General features: G+C 45.3%; 1 protein-coding gene across 1 annotated transcript in view; it reads left to right on the top strand.

The window, feature by feature from the left end:
- Positions 1-6698: 6698 nt before the first annotated feature.
- Positions 6699-13088, top strand: part of LOC110525168 (epigen) — a 14805-nt gene continuing 8415 nt past the window's right edge. Inside the window, exons 1-2 of the mRNA XM_021605115.2 lie at positions 6699-7013; positions 10025-10168. Coding sequence (XP_021460790.2) covers positions 6986-7013; positions 10025-10168 — 172 coding nt within the window. The 5' untranslated portion in view covers positions 6699-6985. The remainder of the gene's footprint in view (positions 7014-10024; positions 10169-13088) is intronic.

Here is a 13088-nt window from a genome sequence, read left to right as displayed (position 1 = left end):
CCAGTAGTGTGAATCGTTTCTGTTCACACTGAGGTGAAGAATGCTGACCCTGACACTTCACCAAGATCGCATAGCAGTTCAGACGTCTTTTGTCCTCGTCTTGTCGTGTCCTGTATATATATTTATATTAACTTTTTTCACATACATTTTATTTTTATTTTCCATCAACTCATCTTCAAAACACTCTCCTGCAACCCGCCTCACCAATTTATATTTATAAAAAAGTATTATTTACCTCAGATCTGTAATCCTCCAAGAAGCTAGCCAGAAACTCCAAGAAGCTAGCCAGAAACTAGCCAGAAGCTAGCCAGGAGCTAGCCCAGAAGCTAATCCAGAAGCTAATCAGAAGCTAGTTAGCTTCTTTACTGGCAAATCGTTAGTATTCAGCTAACCACGGTTTGTGGTCATCAGCTATCCTTTAGCTCGAAAATCTATCGCTAGTTTTGTACGGCGCAGCGCGGCTCGGAACGGAACATACCGGACCAATTTTTCTCTCCATGTCCCTGGATTTCAACTGCTCTCTGGACATTCATACCCGGATCTCACAGCTAGCTAGCTGCTATCCGTGTGACAATCGGCTTTCGTCGATTCCGGAGCAAACATCAATTATTCCGGTGCTAGCCAGCTCCGTCAATCACTCCTGAGTTCCATCATTCACTCCTGGGCTGCAGTCACCTATCCGGACCCGTTTTGCTGCCTACGCGGAGCCCCACCGGGCCTTCACAACTGGACTGCCGACGTTATCTACCTGAAGGAGATCCGGCTGGCTCCTCCGTCGCTACGTTACCTGAACACCCATCTGCGGCCCGCTAACCGTTAGCTGTCTTTCCGGCTGCTATCTGAATAGACAATCTGACAATTTATTTATTTTTATTATTATTATGTTTTCTTCTCGGGCCTCTATAACTATATCTATTGTTCTTATTTTTGTTGTTGTTGTGTGATTTGGATTAATCCCCTCTACCACACGGAACCCCACTGATCTACTGACCGAACGCAAGAGGTGGCTAACAACAGACCTCCATCCTATGCTAGCTTGCTACCGATGGCCTGGCTAGCTGTCTAAATCGCCGTGACCCTCAACCAACCTCTCCACTCACTGGACCCTTTTGATCACTCGACTAAGCATGCCTCTTAATGCCCTTAATGTCAATATGTCTTGTCCATTGCTGTTCTGGTTAGTGTTTATTGGCTTATTTCACTGTAGAGCCTCTAGTCCTGCTCACTATACCTTATCCAACCTATTAGTTCCACCACCCACACATGCAATGACATCTCCTGGTTTCAATGATGTTTCTAGAGACAATATCTCTCTCTTCATCACTCAATACCTAGGTTTACCTCCACTGTATTCACATCCTACCATACCTTTGTCTGTACATCATACCTTGATGCTATTTTATCGCCCCCAGAAACCTCCTTTTACTCTCTGTTCCAGATGTTCTAGACGACCAATTCTTATTGCTTGTAGCCGCACCCTTATTCTACTCCTCCTATGTTCCTCTGGCGATGTAGAGGTGAATCCAGGCCCTGCAGTGCCTAGCTCCACTCCTATTCCCCAGGCGCTCTCTTTTGACGACTTCTGTAACCGTAATAGCCTTGGTTTCATGCATGTTAACATTAGAAGCCTCCTCCCTAAGTTTGTTCTATTCACTGCTTTAGCACACTCTGCCAACCCGGATGTTCTAGCTGTGTCTGAATCCTGGCTTAGGAAGACCATCAAAAATTCAGACATTTTAATTCCAAACTACCACATTTTCAGACAAGATAGAACTGCCAAAGGGGGCGGTGTTGCAATCTACTGCAAAGATAGCCTGCAGAGTTCTGTCCTACTATCCAGGTCTGTACCCAAACAATTTGAACTTCTACTTTTAAAAATCCACCTCTCTAAAAACAAGTCTCTCACCGTTGCCGCCTGCTATAGACCACCCTCTGCCCCCAGCTGTGCTCTGGACACCATATGTGAACTGATTGCCCCCCATCTATCTTCAGAGCTCGTGCTGCTAGGCGACCTAAACTGGAACATGCTTAACACCCCAGCCATCCTACAATCTAAACTTGATGCCCTCAATCTCACACAAATTATCAATGAACCTACCAGGTACCTCCCCAAAGACTTAAACACGGGCACCCTCATAGATATCATCATAACCAACTTCCCCTCTAAATACACCTCTGCTGTCTTCAACCAAGATCTCAGCGATCACTGCCTCATTGCCTGCATCCGTAATGGGTCAGCAGTCAAACGACCTCCTCTCATCACTGTAAAACGCCCCCTGAAACACTTCAGCGAGCAGGCCTTTCTAATCGACCTGGCCGGGGTATCCTGGAAGGATATTGACCTCATCCCGTCAGTAGAGGATGCCTGGATATTTTTTTAAAATGCCTTCCTAACCATCTTAAATAAACATGCCCCATTCAAGAAATTTAGAACCAGGAACAGATATAGCCCTTGGTTCTCCCCAGACCTGACTGCCCTTAACCAACACAAAAACATCCTATGGGGTTCTGCATTAGCATCGAACAGCCCCCGTGATATGCAGCTGTTCAGGGAAGCTAGAAACCATTATACACAGGCAGTTAGAAAAGCCAAGGCTAGCTTTTTCAAGCAGAAATTTGCTTCCTGCAACACTAACTCAAAAAAGTTCTGGGACACTGTAAAGTCCATGGAGAATAAGAACACCTCCTCCCAGCTGCCCACTGCACTGAAGATAGGAAACACTGCCACCACTGATAAATCCACCATAATTGAGAATTTCAATAAGCATTTTTCTACGGCTGGCCATGCTTTCCACCTGGCTACTCCTACCCCTGTCAACAGCACTGCACCCCCAACAGCAACTCGTCCAAGCCTTCCCCATTTCTCCTTCTCCCAAATCCATTCAGCTGATGTTCTGAAAGAGCTGCAAAATCTGGACCCCTACAAATCAGCCGGGCTAGACAATCTGGACCCTTTCTTTCTAAAATTATCTGCCGAAATTGTTGCCACCCCTATTACTAGCCTGTTCAACCTCTCTTTCGTGTCGTCTGAGATTCCCAAAGATTGGAAAGCAGCTGCGGTCATCCCCCTCTTCACACTCTTGACCCAAACTGCTACAGACCTATATCTATCCTACCATGCCTTTCTAAGGTCTTCGAAAGCCAAGTCAACAAACAGATTACCGACCATTTCGAATCTCACCATACCTTCTCTGCTATGCAATCTGGTTTCAGAGCTGGTCATGGGTGCACCTCAGCCACGCTCAAGGTCCTAAACGATATCTTAACCGCCATCGATAAGAAACATTACTGTGCAGCCGTATTCATTGATCTGGCCAAGGCTTTCGACTCTGTCAATCACCACATCCTCATCGGCAGACTCAACAGCCTTGGTTTCTCAAATGATTGCCTCGCCTGGTTCACCAACTACTTCTCTGATAGAGTTCAGTGTGTCAAATCGGCGGGTCTGTTGTCCGGACCTCTGGCAGTCTCTATGGGGGTGCCACAGGGTTCAATTCTTGGACCGACTCTCTTCTCTGTATACATCAATGAGGTCGCTCTTGCTGCTGGTGAGTATCTGATCCACCTCTACGCAGACGACACCATTCTGTATACTTCCGGCCCTTCTTTGGACACTGTATTAACAACCCTCAAGGCAAGCTTCAATGCCATACAACTCTCCTTCCGTGGCCTCCAATTGCTCTTAAATACAAGTAAAACTAAATGCATGCTCTTCAACCGATCGCTACCTGCACCTACCCGCCTGTCCAACATCACTACTCTGGACGGCTCTGACTTAGAATACGTGGAAAACTACAAATACTTAGGTGTATGGTTAGACTGTAAACTCTCCTTCCAGACCCATATCAAACATCTCCAATCCAAAGTTAAATCTAGAATTGGCTTCCTATTTCGCAACAAAGCATCCTTCACTCCTGCTGCCAAACATACCCTTGTAAAACTGACCATCCTACCAATCCTCGACTTTGGCGATGTCATTTACAAAATAGCCTCCAATACCCTACTCAACAAATTGGATGCAGTCTATCACAGTGCAATCCGTTTTGTCACCAAAGCCCCATATACTACCCACCATTGCGACCTGTACGCTCTCGTTGGCTGGCCCTCGCTTCATACTCGTCGCCAAACCCACTGGCTCCATGTCATCTACAAGACCCTGCTAAGTCCCCCCTTATCTCAGCTCGCTGGTCACCATAGCATCTCCCACCTGTAGCACACGCTCCAGCAGGTACATCTCTCTAGTCACCCCCAAAACCAATTCTTTCTTTGGCCGCCTCTCTTTCCAGTTCTCTGCTGCCAATGACTGGAACGAACTACAAAAATCTCTGAAACTGGAAACACTTATCTCCCTCACTAGCTTTAAGCACCAACTGTCAGAGCAGCTCACAGATTACTGCACCTGTACATAGCCCACCTATAATTTAGCCCAAACAACTACCTCTTTCCCTACTGTATTTAATTTATTTATTTATTTTGCTCCTTTGCACCCCATTATTTGTATTTCTACTTTGCACATTCTTCCATTGCAAAACTACCATTCCAGTGTTTTACTTGCTATATTGTATTTACCTTGCCACCATGGCCTTTTTTGCCTTTACCTCCCTTCTCACCTCATTTGCTCACATTGTATATAGACTTGTTTATACTGTATTATTGACTGTATGTTTGTTTTACTCCATGTGTAACTCAGTGTCGTTGTATCTGTCGAACTGCTTTGCTTTATCTTGGCCAGGTCGCAATTGTAAATGAGAACTTGTTCTCAACTAGCCTACCTGGTTAAATAAAGGTAAAATAAAATAAATAAATAAAGAACGGAATAATGGAAGGAAGGAATGAAATCGAGCCTCACGCTTATCACCTCTGGAAGGGCGGGGCTTCCAGCGAGGCTTGAATTTCATTGGCCCTTGTCAGGTGTGATTTGTAGATCCTTCAGCCGAAGTCGCAAGAGTGCGTTTCCCCATAGTATGTTGTACCGAAGTCGCAAGAGTGCGTTTTGTATGTTGCCTGACTGAAAGGAACATTTACTCCAAACATAATCTTAGTTAATTAAACCATAACTAAATAAATAATGATGATAATGACGTAAATGGTCAGATACAAATGTTATGGTTTCCATGTGTGCCATGCCAATCCGAATAGACTGTAAAAAATGTTTGACAACGAGCTGCACGTCTATACATTATGATTGTAGTCCGTGGGTTTCCTTCCTTCCAACTGCTTTTTTTACAGAGAGACAGACTGAACTACAACTTCTGTTTATGAACAAATTTGAACTTGTCACCGAAACAAACCCTGAGTAAGGAGGACAAACCTGTCCTCCTTGCCATAAAACACTGAGTTCCAAGAGTCAGGAAGAACACACACCCACTTTTCCCCTAAACCTGTGTGTTCAGATTCAGAGGAAAAATGAGTGTTTGGCCAAACTCCACACTTCCACAATTACACCTCTGAGCCAACACTTTTTACTATTAAAGTATAAATGTTAATTAATTAGGGAGAAAAGGGAAAGAGTCCGTGGTAGAGAGAGTCAGGGAGAGAAAAAGAGGGCGACAGATAGGAGAGAGGGAGACAGAGAGAGAGAAAGAGTCAGGGAGAGAGAAAGAGCGGAGAGAGAGAGAGAAAGAAAGAGAGACAGACAGAGAGAGAGAAAGAGAGGAGAGAGGGAGAAAGAGAGGAGAGAGAGAAGAGAGAGAGAGGAGAGAGAGAGGAGGAAGAGAGAGAGAGAAAGAGAGGAGAAAGAGAGGAGAGAGAGAGGAGAGAGAGAGAGAGAAAGAGAGGAGAAAGAGAGAGAGGAGAAAGAGGAGAGAGAGAGAGAGAAAGAGAGGAGAGAGAGAAAGAGAGGAGAGAGAAAGAAAGAGAGGAGAGAGAAAGAAAGAGTGGAGAGAGAGAAAGAGGAGAGAGAGAGTGAAAGGGAGGAGAGAGAGGAGAGAGAAAGAAAGAGAGGAGAGAGAGAGAAAGAGAGGAGAGAGTGAAAGGGAGGAGAGAGAGAAAGAGAGGAGAGATTGAGAAAGAGAGGAGAGAGAGAAGAGAGAGAGAGGAGAGAGAGAGGAGGAAGAGAGAGAGAGAAAGAGAGGAGAGAGAGAGGAGAGAGAGAGAGAGAAAGAGAGGAGAAAGAGAGAGAGAGGAGAAAGAGAGGAGAGAGAGAGAGAAAGAGAGGAGAGAGAGAAAGAGAGGAGAGAGAAAGAAAGAGAGGAGAGAGAAAGAAAGAGTGGAGAGAGAGAAAGAGGAGAGAGAGAGTGAAAGGGAGGAGAGAGAGAGAGAGGAGAGAGAAAGAAAGAGAGGAGAGAGAGAGAAAGAGAGGAGAGAGTGAAAGGGAGGAGAGAGAGAAAGAGAGGAGAGAGAGAGAAAGAGAGGAGAGAGGGAGAGAGAGAAAGAGAGGAGAGAGAGAGAAAGGGAGGAGAGAGAGAGAAAGAGAGGAGAGAGAGAGAAAGGGAGGAGAGAGAAAGGGAGGAGAGAGAGAGAAAGAGAGGAGAGAAAGAGAGGAGAGAGAGAGAGAGAAAGAGAGGAAAGAGAGGAGAGAGAGAGAGAAAGAGAGGAGAGAGAGAGAGAAAGACTTCTTTAAGTGTTGTAAGCTCCAGAGGATGTTTGACCTGTGTGGGCTGACAACAACACACACGTTTCATCTGTGTGTCTGTGTGTAAGTGTGTGTGTGCTTTTATTATAGCGTGTCATCTCCTGCCTCCTCCTGCTGCATACCTGTTGAATACCTGCCCAAGAGGAGAGGCCTCTGCCTTTGCATGCAGGTAACCGAGGGCAATGGGACAGGAAGTGATACGGAAGAAGCAGCCGAGCGAGCCATTTTGGGGAAAGGAGATACTCTTTAACCCAGAATTCTGGTTCTGCCATTTTTTGTGCAAGTTGTGACAGGGATGTGTTGAAAGGGTATAAAGCATACGGAACTTTCACTGTAATCCACACACCTGAAGAGAAGATAGACTAACTAGAGTTCACTGGACGGCTACAACACACTTAGAAAAACCACAAGATGTCAGGATCAAAACAGACTGTGAGGGGTGAGTATCCTGCAACTGTGTGTCTGTGTGTCTGTGTGTGTCTTTGCGGTCCTAAAATATAATTTGGTAAAAATGTCATAATATGTCATAATAGCTGACATAACTTGTCATAATATGATCATAACGCTGTCATCACCCATATATTTACGCCTGTTGAGACAATATTGCGTACTCGTTATGGACACGCACATAAAAGAGTGTCAACCCCCAACATTTATTCATGTCTCAGTTTTTGCCCTGACAAGAAATTTGTTTCTTAAATCCCTTTGTTGTTGTTGTCGTTGTGAATTCTTTACGGTCGTTTTAAATTTCTTTTTTATTTTTTTTAATTAAGCACTATGACACTTCCTGTGTCCTGCATCACTTGGACTAAGAAAGTACCACTTTATGACATCGTCGAGAAGCATTATGACATCATAATCGCATAAGGCCAGATAGGCCAATCACGTACATGTACATGTCCTTATATCAGTCATCAGTCAACAAAGAGGATGTCTTGTCCTGCTCCTGAAATCTGGTCCTACATTCATCCCAGTCATCAGCAAACAGAGCATATGTATAAATAGCATAAACATACTGTTGACACACAGGCTATGGTGTAATGGAATGTTTTGCCTCGTGTGGTAGGTTTTGTGGGATTTGACACGCTTATGTAGGTGTCATAACCAGCCATAAAATAACACAATATATTTCACAACAGGTCTAAATATATTTGTCATAAAAGTTAGGTCAGCTGTTATGACATGGTTATGACATGGCTATGACATGGTAATGACATGGTTACGACATGGTTACGACATGGCTATGACATGGCTATGACATGGTTATGACATGGCTATGACATGGTTATGACATGGTTATGACATGGTTATGACATGGTTATGACCAGTTAGGTCAGCTGTTATGACATGGTAATGACATGGTTATGACATGTTATGGCCTGGTTATGACATGGCTATGACATGGTTATGACATGGTTATGACATGGTTATGACATGGCTATGACATGGTTATGACATGGTTATGACCAGTTAGGTCAGCTGTTATGAGATGGTTATGACATGGCTATGAAATGGTTATGACATGGCTATGACATGGTTATGACATGGTTATGACCAGTTAGGTCAGCTGTTATGACATGGCTATGACATGGTTATGACATGGCTATGACATGGTTATGACATGGTTATGACATGGCTATGACATGGCTATGACATGGTTATGACATGGTTATGACCTGGTTATGACATGGTTACGACATGGTTACGACATGGTTACGACATGGCTACGACATGGCTACGACATGGTTACGACATGGTTACGACATGGTTACGACATGGTTATGACATGATTATGACATGGCTATGACATGGCTATGACCTTGTCATAAACGTGTTACGACGCTCAAAAGTTGGAAAAAGTTTTCAATTGTCATACTTGAGAAAAAGTAAAGATACCTTTTTTAATAGAAAATGACCCAATGTAAAAGTGACAGTCACCCAGTAAAATACTACTTGAGTAAAAGTCTAGAAGTATCTGGTTTTAAATGTACTTAAGTTACAATGGTGAAAAAAAGTACTAAATTGTCATAAGTAAATACTATACATCAAATTCTTTATATTCAGTAAAGGGCAATATTTCCTTATTATTATTGTTATTATTATTATTATTATTATTATTTATTTTTTAACAACCAGGGGCACACTCCAACACTCAGACATCATTTACAAACTAAGTATTTGTGTTTAGTGAGTCGGCTGCCAGATCAGAGGCAGTATGGATGACCAGGGATGTTCTCTGTTTAGTGAGTCCTCCAGATCAGAGGCAGTAGGGATGACCAGGGATGTTCTCTGTTTAGTGAGTCCTCCATTTTGAACAGCTCCTCCATTTTGAACAGCCTAGATTCCATTTTTATCAGCTCCTCCATTTTGAACAACCCTTCCATTTTGAACAGCTCCTCCATTTTGAACAGCTCCTCCATTTTGAACAGCTCCTCCATTTTGAACAGCTCCTCCATTTTGAACAGCTCCTCCATTTTGAACAGCTCCTCCATTTTGAACAGCTCCTCCATTTTGAACAGCTCCTCCATTTTGAACAGCCCTTCCATTTTGAACAGCTCCTCCATTTTGAACAGCTCCTCCATTTTGAACAGCTCCTCCATTTTGAACAGCCCTTCCATTTTGAACAGCTCCTCCATTTTGAACAGCTCCTCCATTTTGAACAGCCCTTCCATTTTGAACAGCCCTTCCATTTTGAACAGCCCTTCCATTTTGAACAGCCCTTCCATTTTGAACAGCTCCTCCATTTTGAACAGCTCCCCCATTTTGAACAGCCCTTCCATTTTGAACAGCTCCCCCATTTTGAACAGCCCTTCCATTTTGAACAGCTCCTCCATTTTGAACAGCTCCTCCATTTTGAACAGCTCCTGTGCCAGGATAAACATACTAATTTAACATAGTCCCCTTTTTTTTGACTGTGTTTGTTCTGTTCTTTTCAATGTTAATTTTTTTTTTTAAAGCAACATTCCATCTAACCTAACCACTGATCTCGGGGTGGCAGGTAGCCTAGTGGTTAGAGGCAGGTAGCCTAGTGGTTAGAGGCAGGTAGCCTAGTGGTTAGAGCATTGGGCCAGTAACTGAAAGGTTGCTGGATCAAATCCCTGAGCTGACAAGGTAAAACATCTGTTGTTCTGTCCCTGAACAAGGCAGTTAACCTGTTCCCCGGTAGGCTGTCATTGTAAATAAGAATTTGTTCTTAATTGACTTGCCTAGTTAAAAAAGAACATGATTTAAAGCAACTTTTCATCTCACCTAGCAAGTGTCAAGCCTAATCACTAATCTGACAAGTGTCTGGACAGGTGCTGGCTTTCACCAGGCAGATCAGGAAGTACCCTACTAAGAACTCTGATAATTAGATTATTTTAGAGCAGTGTAATTGTGTTGGTGTAGAAGGATAGCAGTTAAAGGTGTGAGGAAAACCCTTCATTAATCTCCTTTCTTCCCGTCCCACAGACTCCACCACTCTGGTTGCAGTGCTCCTCCTCCTCCTCTCCACAGGGATCCAGTCAGCAAAACATTCAGACAAACTTCAACCAACACAATGGACGCTCAGCCCGGACCTTGCAGAACCCCAAATCTACACGCTGCCTGTAAATGGTGATGTATAGGATAGAAACAGCTATTGTGTGTCTTAATGCTCCAAACGGCATGGGGAAGAAGGTTTAGTGTGAGTTTAAAGGTTGGGGGAACAGGTGCTTCTTGGGAGAAAAAAAAAACAGGTATTCTAATCCTGAACAAACTGGAAGGACCGCATCTACTTTTTTTCTTGAACATACTTGTGCATTACAGAGTTTTACCCATCACAACAAACGAGAGCCTTCCAGTATGTTCAGGATTCAGATACCTTTTTCACTTGCTCCTGGCTACGCCCCACACCCCACCTTGGATAGAGACGAGGCGGTCTTCTGGTCAGAGGCGGTCTTCTGGTCAGACTCCGGAGACGGGCACAGCGCGCACCACTCCCTAGCATTCTTCTTGCCAATGTCCAGTCTCTTGACAACAAGGTTGATGAAATCCGAGCAAGGGTAGCATTCCAGAGGGACATCAGAGACTGCAACGTTCTTTGCTTCACGGAAACGTGGCTTACTGGAGAGACGCTATCCGAAGCGGTGCAGCCAACAGGTTTCTCCACGCATCGCGCAGACAGGAAAAAACATCTTTCTGGTAAAAAGAGGGGCGGGGGCGTATGCCTTATGACTAACGTGACATGGTGCGATGAAAGAAACATACAGGAACTCAAATCCTTCTGTTCACCTGATTTAGAATTCCTCACAATCAAATGTAGACCGCATTATCTACCAAGAGAATTCTCTTCGATTATAATCACAGCCGTATATATCCCCCCCCAAGCAGACACATCGATGGCTCTGAACGAACTTTATTTAACTCTCTGCAAACTGGAAACAATTTATCCGGAGGCTGCATTCATTGTAGCTGGGGATTTTAACAAGGCTAATCTGAAAACAAGACTCCCCAAATTTTATCAGCATATCGATTGCGCAACCAGGGGAGGAAAGACCTTGGACCATTGTTACTCTAACTTCCGCGACGCATATAAGGCCCTGCCCCGCCCCCCTTTCGGAAAAGCTGACCACGACTCCATTTTGTTGATCCCTGCCTACAGACAGAAACTAAAACAAGAGGCTCCCACGCTGAGGTCTGTCCAACGCTGGTCCGACCAAGCTGACTCCACACTCCAAGACTGCTTCCATCACGTGGACTGGGAGATGTTTCGTATTGCGTCAGATAACAACATTGACGAATACGCTGATTCGGTGTGCGAGTTCATTAGAACGTGCGTTGAAGATGTCGTTCCCATAGCAACGATTAAAACATTCCCTAACCAGAAACCGTGGATTGATGGCAGCATTCGTGTGAAACTGAAAGCACGAACCACTGCTTTTAATCAGGGCAAGGTGTCTGGTAACATGACCGAATACAAACAGTGCAGCTATTCCCTCCGCAAGGCTATCAAACAAGCTAAGCGCCAGTACAGAGACAAAGTAGAATCTCAATTCAACGGCTCAGACACAAGAGGCATGTGGCAGGGTCTACAGTCAATCACGGACTACAGGAAGAAACCCAGCCCAGTCACGGACCAGGATGTCTTGCTCCCAGGCAGACTAAATAACTTTTTTGCCCGCTTTGAGGACAATACAGTGCCACTGACACGGCCTGCAACGAAAACATGCGGTCTCTCCTTCACTGCAGCCGAGGTGAGTAAGACATTTAAACGTGTTAACCCTCGCAAGGCTGCAGGCCCAGATGGCATCCCCAGCCGCGCCCTCAGAGCATGCGCAGACCAGCTGGCCGGTGTGTTTACGGACATATTCAATCAATCCCTATACCAGTCTGCTGTTCCCACATGCTTCAAGAGGGCCACCATTGTTCCTGTTCCCAAGAAAGCTAAGGTAACTGAGCTAAATGACTACCGCCCCGTAGCACTCACATCCGTCATCATGAAGTGCTTTGAGAGACTAGTCAAGGACCATATCACCTCCACCCTACCTGACACCCTAGACCCACTTCAATTTGCTTACCGCCCAAATAGGTCCACAGACGATGCAATCTCAACCACACTGCACACTGCCCTAACCCATCTGGACAAGAGGAATACCTATGTGAGAATGCTGTTCATCGACTACAGCTCGGCATTCAACACCATAGTACCCTCCAAGCTCGTCATCAAGCTCGAGACCCTGGGTCTCGACCCCGCCCTGTGCAACTGGGTACTGGACTTCCTGACGGGCCGCCCCCAGGTGGTGAGGGTAGGCAACAACATCTCCTCCCCGCTGATCCTCAACACTGGGGCCCCACAAGGTTGCGTTCTGAGCCCTCTCCTGTACTCCCTGTTCACCCACGACTGCGTGGCCACGCACGCCTCCAACTCAATCATCAAGTTTGCGGACGACACAACAGTGGTAGGCTTGATTACCAACAACGATGAGACGGCCTACAGGGAGGAGGTGAGGGCCCTCGGAGTGTGGTGTCAGGAAAACAACCTCACACTCAACGTCAACAAAACTAAGGAGATGATTGTGGACTTCAGGAAACAGCAGAGGGAACACCCCCCTATCCACATCGATGGAACAGTAGTGGAGAGGGTAGCAAGTTTTAAGTTCCTCGGCATACACATCACAGACAAACTGAATTGGTCCACTCACACAGACAGCATCGTGAAGAAGGCGCAGCAGCGCCTCTTCAACCTCAGGAGGCTGAAGAAATTCGGCTTGTCACCAAAAGCACTCACAAACTTCTACAGATGCACAATCGAGAGCATCCTGGCGGGCTGTATCACCGCCTGGTATGGCAACTGCACCGCCCTCAACCGTAAGGCTCTCCAGAGGGTAGTGAGGTCTGCACAACGCATCACCGGGGGCAAACTACCTGCCCTCCAGGACACCTACACCACCCGATGTCACAGGAAGGCCATAAAGATCATCAAGGACATCAACCACCCGAGCCACTGCCTGTTCACCCCGCTATCATCCAGAAGGCGAGGTCAGTACAGGTGCAT

Source organism: Oncorhynchus mykiss, chromosome 6 (genome assembly GCF_013265735.2).
Source record: "Oncorhynchus mykiss isolate Arlee chromosome 6, USDA_OmykA_1.1, whole genome shotgun sequence".
In the NCBI taxonomy this organism is placed as follows: Eukaryota; Metazoa; Chordata; class Actinopteri; order Salmoniformes; family Salmonidae; genus Oncorhynchus; species Oncorhynchus mykiss.
This window is presented reverse-complemented; position numbering and strand designations above follow the sequence as displayed.